The 23,900-nt window shown below is 33.0% G+C and overlaps 2 protein-coding genes across 2 annotated transcripts; one reads left to right on the forward strand and one right to left on the reverse strand.

The window, feature by feature from the left end:
• Positions 1–8,691: 8,691 nt before the first annotated feature.
• LOC126723325 (ATP synthase subunit delta', mitochondrial-like) lies at positions 8,692–14,523 on the reverse strand. The gene is made up of 2 exons (XM_050426681.1): positions 14,138–14,523; positions 8,692–9,277 (listed from the first exon to the last, which is right to left on the reverse strand). The coding sequence occupies exons 1-2, from the start codon at positions 14,402–14,404 to the stop codon at positions 8,933–8,935; spliced, it is 612 nt and encodes a 203-aa protein (XP_050282638.1). The 5' UTR covers positions 14,405–14,523; the 3' UTR covers positions 8,692–8,932.
• Positions 14,524–17,199: 2,676 nt separating this feature from the next.
• LOC126723327 (probable dolichyl pyrophosphate Glc1Man9GlcNAc2 alpha-1,3-glucosyltransferase) lies at positions 17,200–22,150 on the forward strand. Its single transcript, XM_050426683.1, has 4 exons — positions 17,200–18,008; positions 19,748–19,954; positions 20,377–20,614; positions 21,648–22,150. The coding sequence occupies exons 1-4, from the start codon at positions 17,307–17,309 to the stop codon at positions 22,058–22,060; spliced, it is 1,560 nt and encodes a 519-aa protein (XP_050282640.1). The 5' UTR covers positions 17,200–17,306; the 3' UTR covers positions 22,061–22,150.
• Positions 22,151–23,900: the final 1,750 nt, after the last annotated feature.

Genomic DNA, 23,900 nt, shown 5'->3' on the forward strand with positions numbered 1-23,900 from the left:
TGAGCTTCAATTTTCATCAAGATTATGTCCTCTCTGTTATTTATTTATTATTTCTTTTTTTGTATAGTGTGTTTTTATTTATAGGATTCCTAACACATGATATCATGATTTCATTGAATCTTAACTAGTTTGAGCTTAACTAGTTTGTAATTCTATGTATATACATGGATGCAATTAAAAACGTACCTAATGATTTCTTTTATAAAAAATATTAAGATTCTTAAAACACTTTAGCACTAAGCCTCTGACACACCTTTTTATCATTCGTTCATATAAGAAAATCCATAACAATTTATCAATCTTCTTTACCTCTAGTTTAGCATGACTGCTAACTCGTGAAAGCATCATTTGGGTGTACCAAGCACTCAAAAAGCTACATACCAATAGGAGAAACTAGTACTATTAACACTTTTATATATATATATATATATATATATAGTTGGAGCTAAATTTGGTGTGTATAAGAATTATCTTGAGCTAAATTTAGCTTTTACACAATAATTTAAAAAAAAAAATTACTCGCCAAAATACCTAGAAATCAAATGATCTTGTCTTCAATAGTCAAAGGAAGTATCTAGTCAAAACTTCAAAAAAAATACCTACTTTTAGGGGTGGCTCCACATCGTATTCAAAGTGGTCACAGGACCACCCTGATTTTAAAAAAAAAAATTATTATTATTTAAAAATTTATGATTGTTTTAATCCTTGAAAAAAAAATTGTGACAACCCTAAATTTTTTAAGCCCATCATAATTAAACTTTGAACAAAGTTTGGCATAAAACTTTATTGTAGTCTTGGAAACTTAGATTACAACTCCACTTAATATTTTTTTTATTGGATGTGAATTTTGACAAATTCACTATTGGATTACATTTTTTTCTTATATCCTTTATACTTGCAAAATTTCAAGAAGATAAAAAAAATCAATAGCTATGTTATCAATCAAATGTTTAAATTTCTAGTTTTTGTAGTCTAAAATTATAAATAAAATAAGTTTATGAATTGCATAGTAAATAATATCTGATTAACATGAAATTTGATATGTGTTTTAAGAACATAAAAAACATGCAATTCAATAATTAGATTTCCAAAATATGTAATCATGTTAATTTGTTTCTTAAGAGTTGTAGACTTAGGCTACAACTAAGTTTGTAACCAAATTTTGTCCTTATACTTTGGTCCCCTTAACAATGTATTAGATCTTTACAAACAAAAAGAAAAGACCCAAGAAAAATTATATTTTAACTAAAATTTTGAAAGAGATGTACATAGCTTGCAGTATTGATAATAAGACTATTAAGCTATGATTTCAAAATAAGAAAATTTGTAAATTGTATTTGCGTGTTTTTATTTTGTCAATATATGAAGTTCTATTTTTATTAGATTTTGTATAATTTAAGTTTATTAATGACCACCCTAAAAAAATTCTTGAAGTCGTTAGATCTTTACGTGGTATCATAAATAATAAATTCTAATGTTGTCATACTATCTCATAAAACATGCAAAGATAAATAAGGATATAAGATTATAATAAATATTTAAAAGTTAAAACCACCAAATTAAATTACGAATAAGAAGTCAATTTCAAACTCAATTAAACTAATAATTTTTTTTTTTTTTTTGAGAATCAATAAATATATTATTTTAGTTTAGCTTTTACACAATAGTTTTAATAAATTATTTGTCAAAAAACCTAGAGATCAAATGATCTTGTTTTTAATAGCCCAACGACAATAGTTCATCAAAACTTTTCATCAACAACTTATTACTATCTCGTGAAACATGCAAAGAAAGATAAAAATATAAGATTATATATATTAAAAAATTAAAGCAACCAAATTAAATTGCCAATAAGAAGTCAATTTCATACTCAATTAAACTAATTAATACATTATTTTTCAGAATACCTAGAAATCAAATGATCTTTTGTCTTCAACGGCCTAGCAACAATAGTTGGTCAAAATTTTTGATCAACAACTTATTGCGACCTACCTAGATGGTATCATAAATAATAAATTCTCATGTTGTCATGCTATCTCATGACCATGAAACATGCACAGTGTTGGAACATTTTAATACTAATTAAAATGGTTTTATATTACAACATAAATGTAAAAATGTGGGAGTTAATATGGAAGATAGAGAATTAGTGAAAATGTTTAATCCCACATTGAAAATGAGAGACACTATTTTATTCATTTTAATTGTGGTGATTAATGGGTTAATATGAATTGATTTATATATTCGGCTAGATACCTATGCAAGGGGGGGGGGGGTGTGAAGGCAGGACGTCTGCACCAGTTACAAAGTTTAGCCAACCAAGAGCTTGAATCTCCTTAAAGAAAGCGAATGCTGCATCTCAGTCCAAATAGTGTTGTATATTTTCTAATCTCAAATTAATAATATTCATACTCAATTAAACTAATTAATACATTATTTCAGTTTAGCTTTTAAACATTAGTATTAAAAAAATCATTTTTCAGAATACCTAGAAATCAAATGATCTTTTGTCTACAACAGCCTAGCAACAATAGTTGGTCAAAACTTTTGATCAGCAACTTATTGCGACCTACCTAGATGGTATCATAAATAATAAATTCTCGTGTTGTCATGCTATCTCATGATCATGAATCATGCAAAGTGTTGGAACATTCTAATATTAATTAATTAAAATGGTTTTATATTACAATATAAATGTAAAGATGTGAGAGTTAATATGGAAGATGACAAGTTAGTAAAAATGTTTAATCTCACATTGAAAATGAGAGAGATTATTTTATTTATTTTTTAATTATGGTGATTAATAGGTTAATATGAATTGATTCAGATATTGGGCTAGATACATGCATAAGGGAGAGGTGAAGGGAGGAGGTCTGCACCAGTTATAAAGTTTAGCTGATCAAGAACTTGAATCTCCTTAAAGAAAGTGAGTGCCGAAGTAAATGCCACGCCTAACTACAAATAGTATTGTGTATTTTTTAATCTCAAATTAATAATATTTAAAAGTATTAGTCAGTTTCTCTTTGTATTATTTTTATTATTATTGTGTTTGCAGCACCATAAAGAAAGATAAATAAATATAACATATTATAGATATTTAAAAATTAAAATCATTGAATCCTTAACTAGTGGTATTATTATTTTAGTCTTCTTGGCTTTCAATGCTTAACTATCTTCATTTCTACGAATCTACTGCTAAAAACAAAAACAGCTGAAGCTTATTGTATGTGCTTTTATATTTTGTTTTGGCTGAGTCAAGCTTATGTGTGCTTGCAAATATCTTTCATTCTTTTTCTGTTTGTTTACATTCTAGGAGAATGATATAGTTCTGTCGTGTAATGACTTAATAACATGTCAATTACGCACTGAAAAAGAAAGCATTTTCTGACGCGTTTAGCCGCTGTGGGGTGTGAAATGTTGTTTTTTCTTAATGAACATATTGATTTTATAGTATGGTTGTGTTCAGATTTCAGAGCTTTAGACTCTTTTTAAATGAATTTGAATTTAAATTTTCGATATAGTAGTAGTTTTTTATATATAAAAATTTTTTACAGGTTACAACTAAATTTAAGGATGTGATACATGAAATTAAGAAAAGCTAAAGAAAGGGAAAAGTAAAACGGTTTGATTATTTCAAATTCTTATAATTTTTTATTCTTAATTAATTTTAATTTTAACAGTTCACCATATATTTTGGAAACTTTCAAAAAGTGAACACCAAGATGTTTTATTCCAATCATACAAGAACGGGCAAGGGAGATATGAGAGAACATAGCCAACAAGAAATTCAAGATCGTTCAAGTCTAGCTGTTTGAGCTTCAATTTTCATCAAGATTATGTCTTTCTTTTTCCTTTTTTTTTTTTTTTTTACCATGATTATTTATTTATTTATAGGATTCCTAGCACTTGACATCTATACTTTGTTGTCAAATATTTTGCTTTATATATTAACTAGCTTATAACTCCATGTATGGATACATTTAAAAATATACCTAACAATTTCTTTAAAAAAAATAATTAAGGTTCTTAAAACATTTTTCTAGTAGAGCTCTAAGCCTCTAACACACCCTTTTATCATTCATTCATATAAGAAAATCCATTACTATTTATCAATCTTAATTACCTCTAGTTTAGCATGATTGCTAACTCATGCAAACATCATTAAGTGTACCGCTACCAAGCACTCAAAAAGCTACATGCCTATAAGAGAAACTGCTATTAAGACACTTTTTTAAACAAAAATTATTTGGAGCTAAATTTGGTGTGTATAAGAAATAGCAATTGCGAATAAGAATTCAATTTCATACAAAATTAAACTAATAAATACATTAGTTTAGTTTAGCTTCCACACAATAATTTTAAAAAATTATTTGTCAAAATACCTAGAGATCAAATGATCCTGTCTTTGATAGCCAAAGGAAGTACCTAGTCAAAACTTTCAATCAAAAGCTTATTGCCACATACTTAAGTGGTATCATAAATAATAAATTCTAATGTTTCCATACTACCTCGTGAAACATGCAAAGATAAATAAAAATATAAGATTATATATATTTAAAAGTTAAAACCACCAAATTAAATTGCGAATAAGAAGTCAATTTCATACTCAATTAAACTAATAAATACATTTTTTTAGTTTCGCTTTTACACATTAGTTTTAAAAAAAATTATTTTTCAGAATACTTAGAAATCAAATGATCTTTTGTCTTCAACTGCTAGTGACAGTAGCTGGTCAAACTCATGATTTGTAAATTATTGTGACCTACCTAGGTGGTATTATAAATAATAAATTCTCATGTTGTCATACTATCTCATGATCATGAAACATGCAAAGAAAAATAAATAAATATAACATTGTACAGTACACCAACCAAGGCATGGGAGAATATCAATGTGGCTAGATTTGGATCTTACATGTGGAGTGGCTGTGAGCAAAGGAAGGGGAAACATTGGCTACAAGGTTCTATCCTTAGCCCGTGTCAAGGGCGTGACTGCCTTGGGAAGGAAGTAAGATATGCATCTGACTTAGTACTCAAGCACTCATAAAAGGGAGATAGTGACCTCCTAAGGTCAACAACTATAGAAACACCCCTTATTGGCTAAGTGCATGTTGGACCACGTCAGGGACACATGTATCACTTACCGTACTTCTAATGTCCCTCTCATTGTCCAAGAGTTGTTCCCCAGGCAATGGCAAAGCCACCTACCCGCATGCCACAATTCTTATGTTGGTGTACTCTCTCTACTCCAATCACCAAATAGTACCCCAGCTGTAGTAAGGTCCAAAATAGGAAAATGATGACTTGATACTTGTCTTTGTACTCAACCATATTCCTTAGATTATAAGAGGAACATACAACTGGACTTTTAAGGTAAGAACCCAAGTAGATCTTTTGAGAAGAGAGTAGAAAGTTAATAAGAAAGCGAGGTAGAAAACAAGGTCTCTCTTTTAAGGAAAAACATCATTATTGTACAAGAGTTACCTCTTTTTCCATACAATACAAAGCTAAACAAAGCAAGAATGATTCTTTCTTGCCCAAACCATGGTTTTTCATCCCTTTCCTAAGATTTTTCACACGCATCTTGTGTCAACTTAACATTCTTGCAATCACTTTTGGCTTCTCTAGACTTTATGATGTCAAAGTTTGCATTTTTGTCACTCATGAGATTTCTCATTGAGATGTACTGTTAGATAACTTATTCACTCTCTCATATAAGCTCAAATTTAATTTGCACATACAAATGTATTATAGATATTTAAAAGTTAAAATCATTGAATCCTTAACTAGTGTGTATTATTATTGTAGTTCTCTTGGCTTTCAATAAATGCTTACCTATCTCCACTTATACGAATCTAATGCTAAAAACAAAAACAACTGAAGCTTATTATATGTGTTTTTTATTTTGTTTAGGTTGAATCAAGCTTATGTAGCTTGCAGGATTAATAATAAAACTATCATGTAACAATTTCAAAATAAGAAAATTTGTAGAAAAAAATCATAAGACTTTATGATTAGCAACTTATTGCGACCTACCTAGATGGTATCATAAACAATACATTCTCATGTTGCCATACTATCTCATGATCAAGAAACATGCAAAGAAAGATAAATAAATATGACATGTTATAGATATTTAAGAGTTAAAATCATTGAATCATTAACTAGTGTGTATTATTATTGTAGTTCTATTGGCTTTCAGTTAATGCTTAACAATCTCCACTTCTACGAATCTACTGCTAAAAACAAAAATAGCTGAAGCTTATTATACATGCTTTTTTATTTTGTTTTGGTTGAGTAAAGCTTATGTAGTTTACAGTATTGATGATGAGACTATCATGTAATAATTTCAAAATAACAAAATTTGTAAAAAGAAATTGTAAGATTATATGTATTTGCGTGATTTTTTTTTTCAATATATGAAGCTTTCTTTTTATTAGATTTTTTTATAATTTAAGTTTATTAATGATCACCCTAGAAAAAATTCCTAAAATCGCCACGGCCTACTTTAGGTGGTATCATAAATAATAAATTCTAATGTTGCCATACTACCTCATAAAACATGCAAAGCTAAATAAAGATATAAGATTATAAATATTTAAAAGTTAAAGCCACCAAATTAAATTGTGAGTAAGAAGTCAATTTCATACTCCATTAAACTAATAAATACATTATTTTAGTTTAGCTTTTACAATATAGTAGTAAAAAATTATTTTTCAGAATATTTAGAGATCAAATGATTTTTTTTGTCTTTAACGGTAGCAAAATTTACAAATTAGAATTAATCAGCAACTTATTACGACCTACCTAAGTAGTATGATATCATAAGTAATAAATTTTCATGTTGCCATACTCTCTCATGATCATGAAACATGCAAAGAAAGATAAATAAATATAACATTTTATAGGTATTTAAAAGTTAAAATCATTGAATCCTTAACTAGTGTGTATTATTATTGTAATCCTCTTGGCTTTCATTAGGTAATGCTTAACTATCTCCACCTTCTACGAATCTACTGCTAAAAACAAAAACAGCTGAAGCTTATAATATATGTGCTTTTTATTTTGTTTTGGCTGAGTCAAGCTTATGTGTGCTTGCAAATATCTTCCATTCTTTTTCTGTTTGTTTACAAACTAGGAGACTGATACAGTTATGTCGTGTAATGACTTGATAAGATGTCAATTGCGCACTGAAAGAAAAGCATTTTCTGACGTGTTTAGCTGCTGTCAACCCCCACCAATTTTATAGCTTTATATAACAAAAAGTAATCACGTCTTCTTTTGTCCTGTCCAACCATGTTTGTAATTCATGGATTCTCAAAGAAAAATGTTTGTGATTCATGAGTTTTGTGGCTACAAGATAACTTGGCCATTATAGATATGGGGAAGGTTGGCGTCATCCCAAACAGAAGGGGAAGAAAAAAAAACTAAAAAGTAAAAGAACCCACCTTAGAGTTAATTATTAATTATTGTGATAGATTTTGGGAATCAAATAGTTATTGGATTTTGGTATTTAATGATTGTATCTCATGTGATAACTACAAACACCACTAATTTGGTGGGATGGAGTAAACAAGATAAGCTTCTTAAAGATGGTGCTCATTTGTCTACTAATAAGCAAAAGAAATTTTCCAATCTTTCTATTCCATTTGTGTTTTGGTTTAATGATAAAGAACAATTATTACAAACAGACACTATAAGTTGAAAATATTTCCTAAAAAAAAACTAAAATGAGATATACAAGGGGTAATTAATCTATTGGTCCCAAACTAATGAAGTAAGTTTTTGATACCAAATCTCTTCTTCCTAGGAACAGTAAATGATTTGGGTCTTAGATTGATAATTAAGACTGTGTATGTTTTTGATTGATTAGAAAAACACAATAGAAAAAGTTGCAAGACGTTTTACACGCAAGCACATACATCTCCCCACCCCTTCTGTCTTTCTTGCAGAGGTGGCATGCAACAAAGTCTCTCCTCTCTTTCTCTCTTATTGCCTGTTTGGATAGAAAGGAGAAAGAGGGAGAGTGGAGGGGAGTAGAGTAGAGTTGACTAAAAATAATCTAATTTTGTGTTAAATCTACTCTATTCTACTCTACTCCCCCTCCCCCTCTTAATCGAAACGGACCATAAAGCGGCATGCAACACCTACGCAACAAAATCTCCGGCTTGCATGGATATCTAGGTTTCTCAACGATGTTTGACATCGCACTGGAGATGTATCTGATGAAATCTCCAGCATGCATAGAGCCTTTTGAAGCATAGTTGATTTCACCTATGCTGACTTGTAGTAGTGATCTATCTCTGCTGCGTGCGGTGGTGGCTGGGTTTTTTTTTGTGCGTTTAGGTGAGGATTTTTTTGTTGTTGCTAAGATGTTGCTGGGGTTTTTTGTGGGGTCTTTGGGTTTCTCAGATCCGGCGGGTCTCATTGTTTCTCCATTTCGATGGATTTGGTCAGTTGGAACGTGGATCTAGTTGGTTGTGAGATGTGATTTTTTTTTTTTCATCATGCAAAACACCATATAATGTGTTTTGAAGCATTTTAAAAAATACAACCAAACACCAAAATAGAACACATTTTCCCTTAAAATGTCTTCAACTGAAAACATTTTACGTCGAAAATATTTTTACAACGAAAGAGACAGTCTAAAGGAAAAAAAAATTAAATGAAAGAATAATGGCAAAATTTCACGTTCCTTGAAAGTTCTGCTCCAACTTTCTAAATGCCAGAAGACATGTTTCAAAGATTATTTCCAACAATTCCACATTCAGAGACATACAAGAACCAAATGTTATGAGAAATATTGGCTCCAGGAGACAAATCAAAGTGTCAATGGGGCATCCTTAAAGAAAAAGTGTCAATGGGGCATCCTTAAAGAAACAAAAAGTGAGAAAAGGTCTTTGATTAAAAGAGGAGCATAAACACAAGAAACTCTAGCCTGTGAGGGCAGCGTTAAGAGCACTGTGCACATCAACTCCAATTTGAGCTTCGGCTTTCTCCAAGTCAGTAGAGGCTGAGCTCAGCTTCTGAGTGAACTCTGCAAGCCCTTTCTGGACAAGGCTTTGGTCAATATGATCAAGAGGCACAGCCTCCACAGCAATAACATCTGCAAATGAATTTGCATGGATGAAAGCAAAGCCACTGCTGACGAAATACTTTGTTGTGTCATTTCCTTCATGCACTGACATGACACCAGGTTTCAACTCTGCAATTGTTGCTACATGTCCAGGAAGAACACCCATGTGCCCAGTTGTTGCTGGTATTATGATCATGTCAACCTGTAAATACACAAGCATCAAGAACAAGTAAGTTATAACGATGGGCAAGAAAGCTTCCTTAGAGCATCTGTAGCAGATTTTTCATATTTTTGTACTTTCTAAACAGTAACTTTAACCTTTTAGCTACCCATTTTTTCAAATACACTTTCCAACCAATTCTCTATCTCATTTAAATATTATTTCTTCATTCATTCTTTATTCTTTTTTTTATCATCATTTATACTTCCTATATTCATTCCCAACAATTATATTTTTCAATGAAAAGTGTTATATTTACAACATTTTTCGCAATACTTTCACAAGAATCACATCAAAATCATATGTGAAAAAATTTTACTAGTTCTAATTTGAACCCACTGCTGAAATTATTTTTTACTCACCAATATTAACTAATAACAATCTATTACTTAAAATTTATTGTAAAAATATTATGATAGCATTTCTCAATTAAGATTTTTTTATTTTTTATATTATTTTTCCTTTCTTTCCATTCATTCTCATCTATTAGTTTTCATTTCTTTTTTCTTTTTCTTTTTTCTTTTCTTTTTCTTTTTTCTTGTTTTTAGCCTTCACACACGTGTCCAGCCTATCTCTATCCCCCACCACTTCTTTTATTTTCTTTTTCTCCCTCACATTCAAGAACACTCCGGACTCTCTCTTTCATTCTCTAGCTCTCTCTTTTTTTACTTTTACTTTTTCTATTTCTACTTGACTCTAGAACACTCTCTAGCATGATCTTTTGACTTCTATTCCTACTTCTATTTTCTTTCCTCTTCATCTCGCTTCACACGCAGACAGCCGACATGGCCTTCATCTATCTTTCTTTTTTCTTCATTCTTTTCTTGTTCTGATTCACTTTGTTGTTACAATGGAGCTTAGATAGGCTTTCATGCTCTTGATCTGTTGTTTTTATTTTGATTTTAGATTTGTTGTTCTAATTAAATTTGTATTTTTCCCTATTCTTGATCTGTTGTTTCTATTCTGATTTTAGATTGTGTTTGTGTTTTGATTGTATTACCGTTTGAAAGAGACAGATGAACAAAGAAGAGAGGAGGAAAGAGAAAGTATATTTTTTTTATTCAGGCGGGTATTTTTTTAAGATAAAATAAGGATTTGGAGTTGCTACAGTGTTCTCTAAATTAAGACGGTAGCAACTTCAAAAAAAATTTGGAAAAGTTTTATGTTTAGAGAAGCTGTTGGAATGTGAAGAGTAGCATTTTATCTCCAAAAAATAGAGATACAGCATCTGTTGGAGATGCTCTTAGATGCACTAAAACAAGTATTATACTCTACAAGCTAGTACTAGTACATACTTCATCCACTTGCACATGCAGAAATGCAAGTATTTTGATTTGCATAGCATTTATAATGGGTCATTTTGTTGTTTAAACCATTCAAAACGATTCTACAACTACTGTAAATCCAAGTAAACTTTAAAATAATAATGAACATAATACAACTGGCCAATCAATGTTACTATTCAAACTTTAAAGTTCAACATATTGATTTCACTTTCTAAGCAGCCACTTGACTCCTACATAAAATCCAAAGTGCTGGCTGACTAGTTTGTGTGGTATGCAATAATGGCATAATCAATCTTTCCTCTTCAAGGTAAGGAAAAGTCAAAAGTTGAGAACAAAAACGATAAGCACAATCAATAGGCTTACATTGGTAAGCAACTTGGCTAGAAGAGCTTTAAAAAGGAAAAATGGGAAACACAAATCCAAACAAGTTCAATATGAGTTCCTTTGAAATATAAGAAAACAAACAATGGGAAACACAACAGCCTTGTAAACAATTAAAATACATTTTGTGATTACTCATAGTCTCATACTTTAAGGGAAAAGAATGAGTTCTTTTGCTCGCCCCTATCTCTAAAGGGGCATAAGCACTTCACTCGCTAGGGGATGGCCTAGAAGCCTGTACTAGAGATTGGTGAAGGCTATGTCCACTACCTTGGCAGCTACAGTTAAGAGTACGAGGGTAAAGAGGGACAGAGAAGAAACCCGAAAAAGGAAAAGAAAATGAAAGATAGACTTTAACAGCCTTAAAAGACAATTAAGAAAGTTGATGCCAATATAGCTCCTTTACAACATGGTCGTTCCCTCATCAACTCCTAAATCTTTCAAGTAAACCTCTTCTGCTTTTGATTTTCAATTTATTGGTAAGTTACACGTGCACCTGATGTGTTTAGAACCCAGATATTTACTCCACTCCATTCTTATAAGCGAAGGTTTGAGATTCAAATCATTGGCTACATCTTTCAAGCAAACTTCTTCCTTCAATTCCTTGGTTTGCTAAAAACTATTTATCAAATTAAGGCACAATAGAGTCTATTGCACTATAAGTACCATCAACTTTCTGTTATATTGAACATGATAAGCAAAATAGAAGTGGAAAGACTATAGCTTTCTAGAAATAAATAAGGTGCAGATATAAGATAATTCTTCTCAATCTCTTATGGGTAACAAGATATAAATGTGGAAACCGTAAGCTCATATAATATGCTAGGACTAGTGCTACCAAGATTTATGTGTGTGCTCGCTCTTTTTTACTTTAGTTATAATATGTACCAGGATTTGTACAACAGTATATAGTGGCAACAATTTGAGCAAACTTAGTTTATATGAGAAATGATGAAGAAAATATTGTAACAAAAATTGTATTTAACAAGCTCCTTGTGAAATATTTAATCTTCTTACAGAGGAAAGCAGGAAACACATAGAAAGTTTTTGTCTTCTGGGGGAAATCTGAAGAATCATGTGACAACCTGCGTAAGAGGAATATGTGGGTAATGGATGGTGTTATTTGTGCAAATGTAACAGGGAATTAGTGAATCATCTCTTACTTCATTGCCCTGATGCTAAGGGGCTGTGGTCTATGGTGTTTGGTTTATTTGGAGTTTATTGGGTAATGCCAAAGACAGTGGTGGTTTACTAGTTTCTTGGCAAGGAAGATTAGGTCATCATCTAAACGATGTTATTTGGAAGGCAATTTCCCATTGTCTGATGTAGTATATTTGGAGGGAGCGGTATGACCGGAGCTTTGGGGATTATGAAAGAACTCTGCCTGATCTTAAATTATTTTTCTTTAAAACTTTGTTGGATTGGAAGTCAGTTGTGGGCTGTTAATCTTTATGTCAATTTGTGATTTGATAGATCATTATAATTTGCATGATTGATTGTATTGTCCCCATTTGTATACATCCTGTATACAAAGGTGATTTTTTGGTCCCAAAATCTGAAGAATCATGACTTGCTTTGAAGACAAAGGACCCTCAGAACATTCAACAGAATCTACAAGAACCTACTTCCACTTTCTCAATACATGTTGTGAAAGGAAATTACTAAAAATATGCAGTGCCCTGTTGATAATTTATGACTTTTCTGCGGAAACAAGAAGTGGTAGAATTATGAAGGCAAATATTGTATACAATTTTTGTAGTGAAAGGTTACCATGAATATGTTGGCAAAAACTCTCTATTGTGCACAAAATTTTTTAAATCTTTAATATGCTATCTAATGGCACTCATCCAATTCCACCTGCCTGTTGTGGTCTGGAAGCTACCTCATCATGATCTGTGCCAACAGTGGCTTAAACCCTGATTCTCACCAAGCTGCCCGCTAGTCGTTGGATATCACCCACGTTGCACTAAATGATTTAACATATGACCTAGCCTTCAACTACCATATTTTCCTGGATTTACAATTCTGTTCCAAAACTAAGAAATGAGTTAGTCCTTAATCCACTTTCTTTGATATTACAAGACAAATGTCACTTTTGAGTCCTAGACAGTCACTAAACATAGTTAATCCGTCAAAATTATCATCTCAAACTCATCTCAGACATAATTTGGGTACTTCAATCTCTAAATGATAGTATGCTCTACGAATTTTGCTTGAAATAAAAACTGATACATTCTTGAATTTTTCAAAATATTCTCTTTGATGCAACACCCTTTGACCTTATTGGGTATTAAATGCCTCTTCACAAAATAGAAGCACTATAGCAAGCAGGGCCGAATTATTCAAGAGCTCTATCCCAACCAAGTTTGCGGGGACAGAAAATGTTAAGACACCAAATAGACTAACATTTTTCAAGACAATTACTTGCCAATAGAATCAACAAATTGTGTATCCATCTGGCTTCAATATTGAAGGACTTCAAAATTAACATTTTGGTTCCTAAACCCAAACTTAAGAAATAATTTAATTCTTGCCAATGAGCCCTAGCTTGAATGACACCTCCTCCACTTTTAAGAGCAAGTTGGAGGGAAAGTTTGCGCATTCAAGCCACACACATTGCGCATGTTATTAGTAATTACCAATCAGAAGAAACAATTAATTCTAACCTGATTGAAGGCCAACAAAAAAAAACATATCTGGATAATTCAAACCCTAATGACCCAAATGCCAAACAGGTATAGAAAACATTATGGGATGTAGTAATGCCCATGCTCACAGCTCACTCCAAAGCTACTATCTTCTTTTCATTAATTCATTTCTTGATCTTTGATTAGTCCCAAACCTACTCCTATTTTCTCTTTGGGACAAACCCCAAATAGAATCGAAAAAAATGTTTCAAAACTAGACACTAATCCCATTTCCCAACATGGGTCACTCTATTATTGCAAGAAAGCCACTGTGATTCACATAGAATCCAATGAAACTATACAAACTTTAACGAAAACCCATTTGAAATCACACAAAAACAAAGCAAACCCATGTCAAAAAATTCCTCAAACAGACATAAAAAGCGTAGAACAAGACCGCAGAATCAAAATCTAGACTCGACCCACATAAAATTACACCAAAACAAACAAAACCCAATAGTAAAAAGAAAGTGAGAGATTTGACTGACCTCTTTGGAGGCAAGCTCGGAAGCATAGGGAAGAACAAAGTTGACGGTGAGCTTGCTAGGGATGGAAGATGGAGTAGCTGGGCGAGGCTTCATAAAGGAGATAGGGGTCTTTGGGGGATCAATGTTTGGGATCACTTTCTTCCAGGCTTCAATGAAGTTTGAATCGCCGGTCTCGGTAGCTGGGAGATCGGTCGAGAAGGGTCGAGTCCTGGCTCTGGCTGAGGAGATAATGGGTCGGGCCAGAAGGCCGGTGGCTCGGCGGAACATGGTGGTGGGAGAGAGGTGGGATCGCTCGGGTCTCGCAGGGTCGGAGAGAGAGAGAGAGCGTGTGCGTGGGTGAGTGTGTGTGTGTTTGGTTTGGCTGGTACTTTGTGGAAATGGAGTTGGATTGTTTTGTTGTTCACTCACAACTTTTTTATGTTTAGGCTTTAGTTGAGTGGGCTGGGCTGTTTGGCACTGAACATGTCGGCCTTTTCTGTGGTATTGGATTGGTCCTTCTTTTTTGATGGATTGGTCCTTTTTTTTTTTTTTTTCTTTCTTTCTTTCTTTTTTGATCATCTTAATGCTATTGATCAATAAGATTAAATCCTCCTAAATTATAGGGAGGTTTAGAGGCACATATATTAGCTCCAATACACTGAAACCAACATAATAGAAGCATGTGTCCAATTTATACCACGTGTTTGAATTGTGTCGGCTTCAATGCACTAGAACCGACATGATACAGACATGTGTCTAATTTTTGCCACGTGTCTACATCATGTCGGTTCCAATGCACTGGAGTACTAAAACAAACTCTTACTTGGTTTAGAAAATGAATATAGATTCTGGAGGGGTTTGATGCGTAGAGAACAAGTGGCATTGCATTATTGTAATGTAATATAAAAGTGTTCACAACTATGTAATGTTCAACTTATGAAATTAATGGCATTCTATTATTGTATGAGTTTCTAGGAAAGCTTATTACTTGAAGTACTAATATAACAATCCATAGAGACAATATTTCACATGCCCAATTGCTCTATTTACAATGCTTTATGTCCCCATTTATTTTTTGTTGATAAATTATACTTATGTCCCCATTTATCCACTTAACTTGAGCACGATGTGCATATTCTTTGTTATATTCATAAGAAAAATTCTAAGGAAAATTATTGAGGAAATAGGGGATATTTATCCTATCAAAAAGAGGTCAATGTATGATGTACATAAGTCATTGGCATGCATTAAGTCACTACTATTCATAAATTGGGCAATTGAATTATTCTCCTCAACTAATACTTACAATATCACCTTATTCAATTGCTTTAATTCATAAATTAAGCTTAAAAATATAATAAGCACTAAAAATTGTGTCTCCGGAAGAAAATCCCAACCAAAACATAAATGTTAATCAATCTGTCATGAATTAAAATATCAACAAGTGCTTTCTAATATATATATATATATATATATATATATCAATGAGTGTTTACAAATAGTATATTGTTTCACAAAACGTAACACCCAATAAATTCGTAATTACAGTTTCCTAATAGTATCAAAAAACAAAAGCACGCTGGCCCATCACCATCCTTAGAGGAAGGGTATCACTAAACAAAACATCAAATCAAATAGGTACCGGTTTACTTCTTGCTACCACTAAATGTTGTCTTTCCCTTGTCCTTCTTGCTCCCTTAGTACATGTTGACATTCCAATATTAAGTATCAAGAAATGAGAGGTAGGTGTGGAAGCATTAAGTGTGGAAGCATTAAAACTTTAAAGTTTAAATCTATATTCTATACAAAAAGTCCAAAACTATAAAGGTTTGAAAACATAGCACCAATGGCTTAAAAAAAAAATATGAAATCTTTTTTTCCCCCCAAAATTAAGCCTTACTAATTTTAGTGTTAGCAAAAACTAGCGGCCTAGAAAATTTAATATTGTCGAATTCATTGTGATTGGTCAGTACTTAGATTTCACTAAGATCTTTATTGAAGTGGAATTTGTGCGGGATCATGATCCCATAGAGATACAAAATATCCTATTCTATGAAGAAAAAATCAACCTTTTTGTGCTTATTTTGGGCCTCCAAATGAAGCCCAAATGCTCCAAACTGATTATAAAAAAAAAATTAAAAAATCATCCTAGCAGCCCCAAACCAAATTGGTAAAAAAATATAAATTAAAAAAAAAGGGAAAAAACCTCTTAAGTCTCGCGCCACCTTAAAGGCTTTAGCCTACTCAACAAATTCCTGGAAGATAGAAGAGCAGAGAAGAGACTAAAAAGTAGAGAGTGAGTGGTCGGCTTAGCCTACTCAACAAATTCATGGAATACAGGAGAAGAGAAGAGACTAAAGACTAGAGAGTGAGTGCGAGCACTGTGGTGTTGCTAGATCGAGACCATCAACGTCGATGATGAGGGTTTTTTTTTTTTTTTTTTTTTTTTGGTTTGTAATTCTGGTGCTAATTAGTTATTAAGTTGCTTGACACAGACAAGATAACCCAAATTTTGGTCTTGATGATTGAGTGTGTTTGTGGTGTTGTTTGAAACATTGTTATTTGTTTTGTATTATTTATGTGAGACATTAGGTATTATTATTTGTTTTGAGTTGTTTATATGAGACATCATGTAATTTTGAGATGCTAGAACTTAGAACTTTTTTTAATCAAAAAGTAGGATCTTATAATTCTCGAACCAATCCTTCAACACTCTCATCAATTCCATGTAAGATCTCGATTTTGGAAACTCTGACAACAACAGTCATCAAGTTTCAACGTGATGGGAGGAGTATTCATATTGCTTCACTTAGTGATACACATGATAATCTCTGTCAAGACTTCGATGGTACACATTATATTTCCTATCATCACGTAGCGTAGAGTCGATGAATTACCTCCAATAGTACACGTTATATTACTTGTCATCACGTAACGTGAGGTTGATGAGTTACTACATAATAGAGACCCCTTTTGCTAGATAGCCAAATATAACAAAAAAACAAAAACAAAAACAAAAACAAAAAAAATTAAAGACTTGTTGGATTTTCCTCTTCCTTTCCCTATATAACCAATAAGCATTAGCCATGAAGGAGAATTTCCCTCAATTTTCAGTTCTTCTTCAGTTCTTCTACATGAAAATGAAATAACAGACAAACTGAAACCCAAACCCATCGCCACCAATCCATCAATGTCAGACCTCTTATGGTTCTTCGCCATATCCACCTGCTTAAAGCTCCTCCTCATCCCCTCCTACCACAGCACTGACTTCGAAGTCCACCGCAACTGGCTTGCTCTCACTCACTCTCTCCCTCTCTCCCAATGGTACTTCGACGAAACCAGCCCTTGGACCCTCGACTATCCTCCTCTCTTCGCCTACTTCGAACGCTTCCTCTCCATTTTCGCTTACCTCATTGACCCCCAAATCGTTGACCTCCAAAAGGGTCTCAACTATACCTCCAACTCTGTCATTTTCTTCCAAAGAATCACTGTGATCCTCTCTGATTCGTGTCTTTTATATGGGGTTTATAGATTGACCAAGGATTTGGATTCAAGGAAGCGAATTTTGATCTGGGTATTGGTTGTTTGGTCCCCAATGCTTGTGATTGTGGACCATTTGCATTTTCAGTACAATGGGTTTCTGTTGGGGATCTTGTTGATCTCGCTTTCGTTTTTGGAGCAAGGAAAGGATTTGGCTGGTGGGTTTTTCTTTGCGGCTCTGTTGTGCTTTAAGCACTTGTTTGCCGTGGCTGCGCCGGTTTATTTTGTGTATTTGTTTAGGCATTATTGTTGGTGTGGATTGGTGAAGGGATTCCGGCGTCTTTCGGTTTTGGGGGCCGTGGTTGTGGCAGTTTTCGTGGTGGCGTATGGGCCTTTTGTCTATCATGGGCAGGTGAATTGAATTTTGACTTGAATTCTCATTTGGTGTGGTATTTTGTACTACATTGTGTTGTGCTTTATAAATTTATTCCTGGTCAGTCTATGCTTGTAGCTAGTTAATCAAACTTTAGACTTGAGATTGATTGAGTGTTATTCTTTCGGAATTGGCCAATACATACATTTTGTATTTGCTTGTAGCTAAATACTCAAAACTTTGGACTTTAGACTTGAGTTTATTATTTGTCAAACTTTGCAAAAATGTTTTCTAGGCATGTTGTGTTTATTTAGTGTATTGTGTTAATGTAGCAACCATTGCTTGTTTAGATGGATAAAATAAGTTCTTTTTGTTAATGTGAGTCTAAAGAGTTGGCGTGGAAATTATCAATTTAGAAATTTTTTAGGAAAGAGGTAAACTTATGATTTTTGAACAAAAATCAATTGGAGGTCAAAAACTGCTCTGATTATGTAAAGCTTAAATGTTAAGTTGTATGTTAGGCCATTAACTACGTTTTGAAGTCCTATCATACTGGGTTCAAATTTAGAAACAGACTACTAAAATCATGTAATGGAATCCTCAATCCACATAAAAACTGTTAAAAACCTGAAGGTAGATTGAGAAGTTCAAGATTCATTATCATGAATGTATGAAGAATTTGAGGAACATTATATTCCACTTTTCTAGGGGTTTTTTTAAAAACATTTTAAAGATATTTTGGTCAAAATAGAGAACGTTGATCTTGAATCTCTATGGTTGAATTGAGATATTGGTTCCATTGTCATATTTTTGGCAAATTAGGAAAACACTTAACTGAAACTTCTCTGTAATAATTTTCTAACTTTGCTTATCTTTTTTTGGCTTCACATTGTTTTTTCCCAATAAAATTCTTATTACTTATAAAAAAAATGTATTAAATATACAAATAACAGTTCTTCTCATGAAGCTTTAGGTTAATAAATAATCATTGTTTCATGTGTAAGTAATCATTGATTGTGATTATAATCACACATTGATATATGCGTTGTAAAAGTCCAGCATGTTTGATTGGGTTTGGGATGGCTAATTCCACAACTTAAGAACCAAAATGCTATAGTCAGAAAACTGTTCAAAATGATTATGTTTGGTTTCATCATGGATTTCTTTTTTTGCGTTCAAGAATCTTACAGTGAACTAGTTACTACTAGTTTAATTGCTCTTATGGTGATAATGTGTACTTACAAAATATCATTTATTTATTTATTTTTTATAAGTACTTGCAACATATCATTATATATATATTTTACATGCAAATCTTTCTTCTAATTATGCACATCCTATGTATTTAAGTGGAATTTTTTAATTATATATGAAATGGTTTTCTATAGGACTGCATGTCTCTTTTCTCCCTTATTTTTCCTTGAATTACCTCTGATTTATGTTAATATGAGCTGGATTTGAAGTATTCATTAGTTTGGACAGTTAAAGACTAGATAAAAGTGAACTATAAGATGAAACACACTAGTTCACTACCATACATTTTTGTCTTCACTAAAAGAGAGCTTGCTGCACCTCTACTTTCCGTCACTTGCATCAGTTTCTCGTGTTTTACCTGCATCTTAATATTACGTGTGGAACTCATCATGGCCATGACATATCTAGTCAATTAATAAAAAAAAAGTAAGGAGGATGCATATTCCTCCTTAACAACTAACAACTGGGAGCCATTACTCCTCACTTGATCTTTAATATGTATTGATTCAATTCTTACCTTGCAGATACAACAAGTCCTTCGCCGTATGTTCCCTTTTGGTAGAGGACTTTGCCATGCATACTGGGCTCCAAATTTTTGGGTGTTTTATATTATTCTAGATAAAGGACTCGCTTTTTTTCTTAGAAAGCTGGGGTTTGCTAGTCAGACACCAGAAGCTTCGTTTACTGGTGGGCTAGTTGGAGATTCCTTGCCTTTTGCTATACTACCTCAGGTAATTATATATGGCAAACTTGACTAAGATGCACTTATATTGGACAGTTATTAGATGAAATCCAAAGCTAGAAATCTACCAAAGCTGATAAAGATTGTTGAATATGTGAGCATTGGATATTTGGTCTCTTACAAATTTGCCTTAGTTCCACAGCTAGGAGTTACTCATTGTAGTTTGTGAACAATATAATATAACCTAGCTTAGTGGGGGGTGGGGGAGAGCTCATCAATTAATTCTTAAGCTTCAATTGTCATGAGGTGATTATGTTATAAGAGATTATTGAGTGGTTATAGACATTTTTCACTTACAGCATGAAGGAATGAGTTATTTAATTGATAAATTTTTGGTTTTTCTATTTATCTAAATTCATTTCCAAATGTTGGAGAGACTTAATTTCTATATCTGAATGAATGTAATGGCAGATCACCCCCTTGGCAACCTTCGCAATGGTCCTGCTAGCCTTATCTCCTTGTCTCATCAAGGCTTGGAGAAATCCCCAGCCAGGGATGATTACTAGATGGGTAACCTATGCTTACACGTGTGGTTTCTTATTTGGATGGCATGTTCATGAGAAGGCATCACTCCATTTTGTCATTCCTCTTGCCTTCGTGGCAGTGCAAAGTTTGGAAAATGCAAGGCATTATTTCTGGCTATCAATAGGTATGGTTCTTCCTGCTTGTGTCATCTCTTTATGAACTACTAGGGGATACTTGTGGGACTTTTGGCTTCTATTTAGGTTATTATGCTTCAAAATGCATGTGTTATGGTCTATGATTTGCTAAATGCTGCTGTGTTATTTCAGCGTTTGCTTCCTCCTAACTTTTTATTTATTCTGAATTAGACAATGTCTTTAGTTGATATTTGGTTTTTTGTTGCTCTTGGGGTTTAAGTAATTCTCTGAACAAGCATAATCTCATAGCATGATTTCCTGTGTGTACTGGAGTAGTCAGAACTATCATTATTATGAGTTCTGTTGTTTGTTTTTTTTATCTCCCTATCCCCAGATTGCCTTCTAGGGCAGATTAAAAGGTTAATAAGTTATGTTTTACTATTTTAAAGTGACCTTGGCCATAGACTCCATTACCAACTCCATTACTGTTTCTGCTAGGATAAATGTTTTCTGCTGCTTAGTTTCTTACTTGCTATTTATTTTATCCTTGGCATTTTCTGCCCTCATGATTACTATGTGAAGTCATTGTATATTGCATAGCTAATCCTACATTGTTACTAGGCACTTTCCTTGTTTTTGCACCCAACATGAATCCGTTACTTAAATTATTCAAACATGAACTCTGAAATTTCATTCATATATTTAGTCCTTAAAAACTATTACCCTAGATTGAGCAGGAATCATGAACAAGTAGTGGTGTAGTTCTTTGATAAGGTTTGTTGAGTACATAAAAGGTGGTATTTTGAATGTATATTAGGCCAAAGCAAAATCCTGAAAAGTTCTAACTCTTTTTTAGTAATATGCAAGTTTTATGTATAGTAGACTTGGTAGTTCTAAAATAATTCAAATTTATAAGCAATTAAGCTTTTTAAATGAATTAGATTAGAACATTAACAATTTACTAAGATAATAGAGCTACCCCGAACCCTAAATGAGAATTTTCCCCCATTTATTGGCATTCTTACTTCTTACCTTCAAACTTGGACACTAATGTGGGTAAATGCTTTTATGTTTGCTTTGCAGTGTCTTGCTACTCATTGTTCCCACTTCTGTTTGAAGCCCAAGAATACCCAATAAAAGTTCTTTTGCTGCTGTTACACTCAATTATAATGTGGTTAGCATTTTCTGCACAATTCACTAAGGGTGAAGAAGCTAAAGCAGCTGCACGTATAAAGAAAAAAGATGAACAATTAAAATTAAAGGGAAATTCCAGTAGAGCTGACAAGAAAGAAGGGTTTGTTATTGGTGGGGTTGAGAAGAGTTATCTGGTAGGCCTTTTGGTGGTTGAGATATGGAGCCAGTTTTTGCATCCTTTAATTTTTGGTAATAAGCTTCCTTTTGTACCTCTAATGTTGATCTCCATATATTGTGGATTGGGGATCATGTACTCTTGGATCTGGCAGTTAAGATGGATCATTAGATCTCCTAATTTATAATGTTTTTGAGTTACATTTGCGTTGCATGAAATATGACATGCAAAGTGCATTTTCCTCATTGAATGCATAATGATTTTTGTTGCTGTGCAATACCGCATTGAATGCATCATTATGCAGAAAGATACCCTAATATCTGCCTTTGATGAGGCATGTTCACCGCGCAACATCGTGCTTGTCCCCTCCACCACCATGCTCATCATCAAGACCCTCAAGGATTTTGATTGTGATCACAAGAGCACGAACGTCAGCAACATCTTTGTTGACAATGTCGTTGAGATCACCAAGCTCATGCAGCCCAGATAAATTTTGTCTTGATTAGATCTTGGATCTTATCAATATATTAAAAAAAGGGGTCTTGATTGTGCATCTCCTTTTTTTATTTATTTTGTAGCTCTTATCAGTTTTTTGTGCGTCTCCTTATTGATTACTGGTTTATTGTCTGTGATCGTTAGTGTTTGGCAAAAATGATAAAATCAGAGCTTAGGGAGCTGTAGTGGTTCTCTCTCTGGGTGTAAAGAGTCACGCGAGTTGGAGCCCCAATTTTGGGTGACAAAGAGAGAAGGGCGAATGCAAGGCTGTTGGGGAAGCTTAACCAACGGTAGACACAGTAGTAATAAACTCTTAATACTGTGGGGGGTTTTTTGGGTTGTTACCTCTAAATTACCTCACTCTTTTGTTGAACCCATTTTACCCCCTTCTGCGGTCTCTCGTCAGTTAGGTGCTCCAAAATTTCTTATCATAGGGCTGTAAAAGAAACAAGTTGTACATAAACAATTTGAACTTAACTCGATAAAAATTTGCTCATGTTTGTTACAGGTGAAGCAAAAACAATTGTTCATGAACATACTCATGAGCAATATGGCTCGATGAAAGAGAAGTCGAGCCTAGGCCCGTTTCAAGAACTTGGTAGTAAGATTCATATGGATTTGAAAAATAAGCTCATATTGTATTAAATCGAAGCCAAATGGCTTTAATAATATGCCTAAAATTGGCTTGATAATGTACTTGTGTTTATGGGTGTGTGCGGATCGGATTGAGTGGGTAAAGGCCAATATTTCTATCTAATCTGCCACTAGCAGGTTGGGAAAATTCCAATCCGCCACCGAATTCTAAATCTGGCAAATTTGTTACAAATTTTAGCAGTTTCAACTTGCAGATTGGGCGGGTTGACATTATTCTTTTGATAAACTACAAAATATATATACTTACATACAAGGATAACAAACATTGGTGCCTAAACTAACCGTATTACAAACTATAAGAATTTAAGAACCACTATGAGTATTACACGTGCACAATAGCAAAACTAGCTCTATTATTAGAAACTAAATGACCTTTTAGCTTTTCAATCTAATGTTACATGTCATTTTGTATTTGTTTGCATCTTCATTGGATTGATTTGAGTTTATAGGTATAGCTGGCTTTACATGTAATACCATAACATTTTTTATAATATATATAATGGATCAAAAGACAAAATATTTTGTAGATTCACAAGAATGTATGGAGCCCAAATCAAAAAGACAAACAACATACTCAAAAAAATATAGATACAAACATTAAGCAATACAAGACATAAAAAAAACAATTACATTTGTGGTTGTCTAGGAGAGTACACAGCTGATGGAAGGTGAAGAATTGAAGGAATAAAAAAAATAAAAAAATAAAAAATAAAAAATAAAAAAAGGCTTCAATGTTGGCTGAAGGTGAAGGCTAAATACAGAGTATATGTAGTATACGGCTAAAGTGAGTTTAGGGTTTCAATGTGACTTTTTATATTTTCTTTAAGGAATTTTTACTGATTAGCTGTAAAAATTGATTAAATTTAAATAAGAAAATA

Source organism: Quercus robur, chromosome 4 (assembly GCF_932294415.1).
Source record: "Quercus robur chromosome 4, dhQueRobu3.1, whole genome shotgun sequence".
In the NCBI taxonomy this organism is placed as follows: Eukaryota; Viridiplantae; Streptophyta; class Magnoliopsida; order Fagales; family Fagaceae; genus Quercus; species Quercus robur.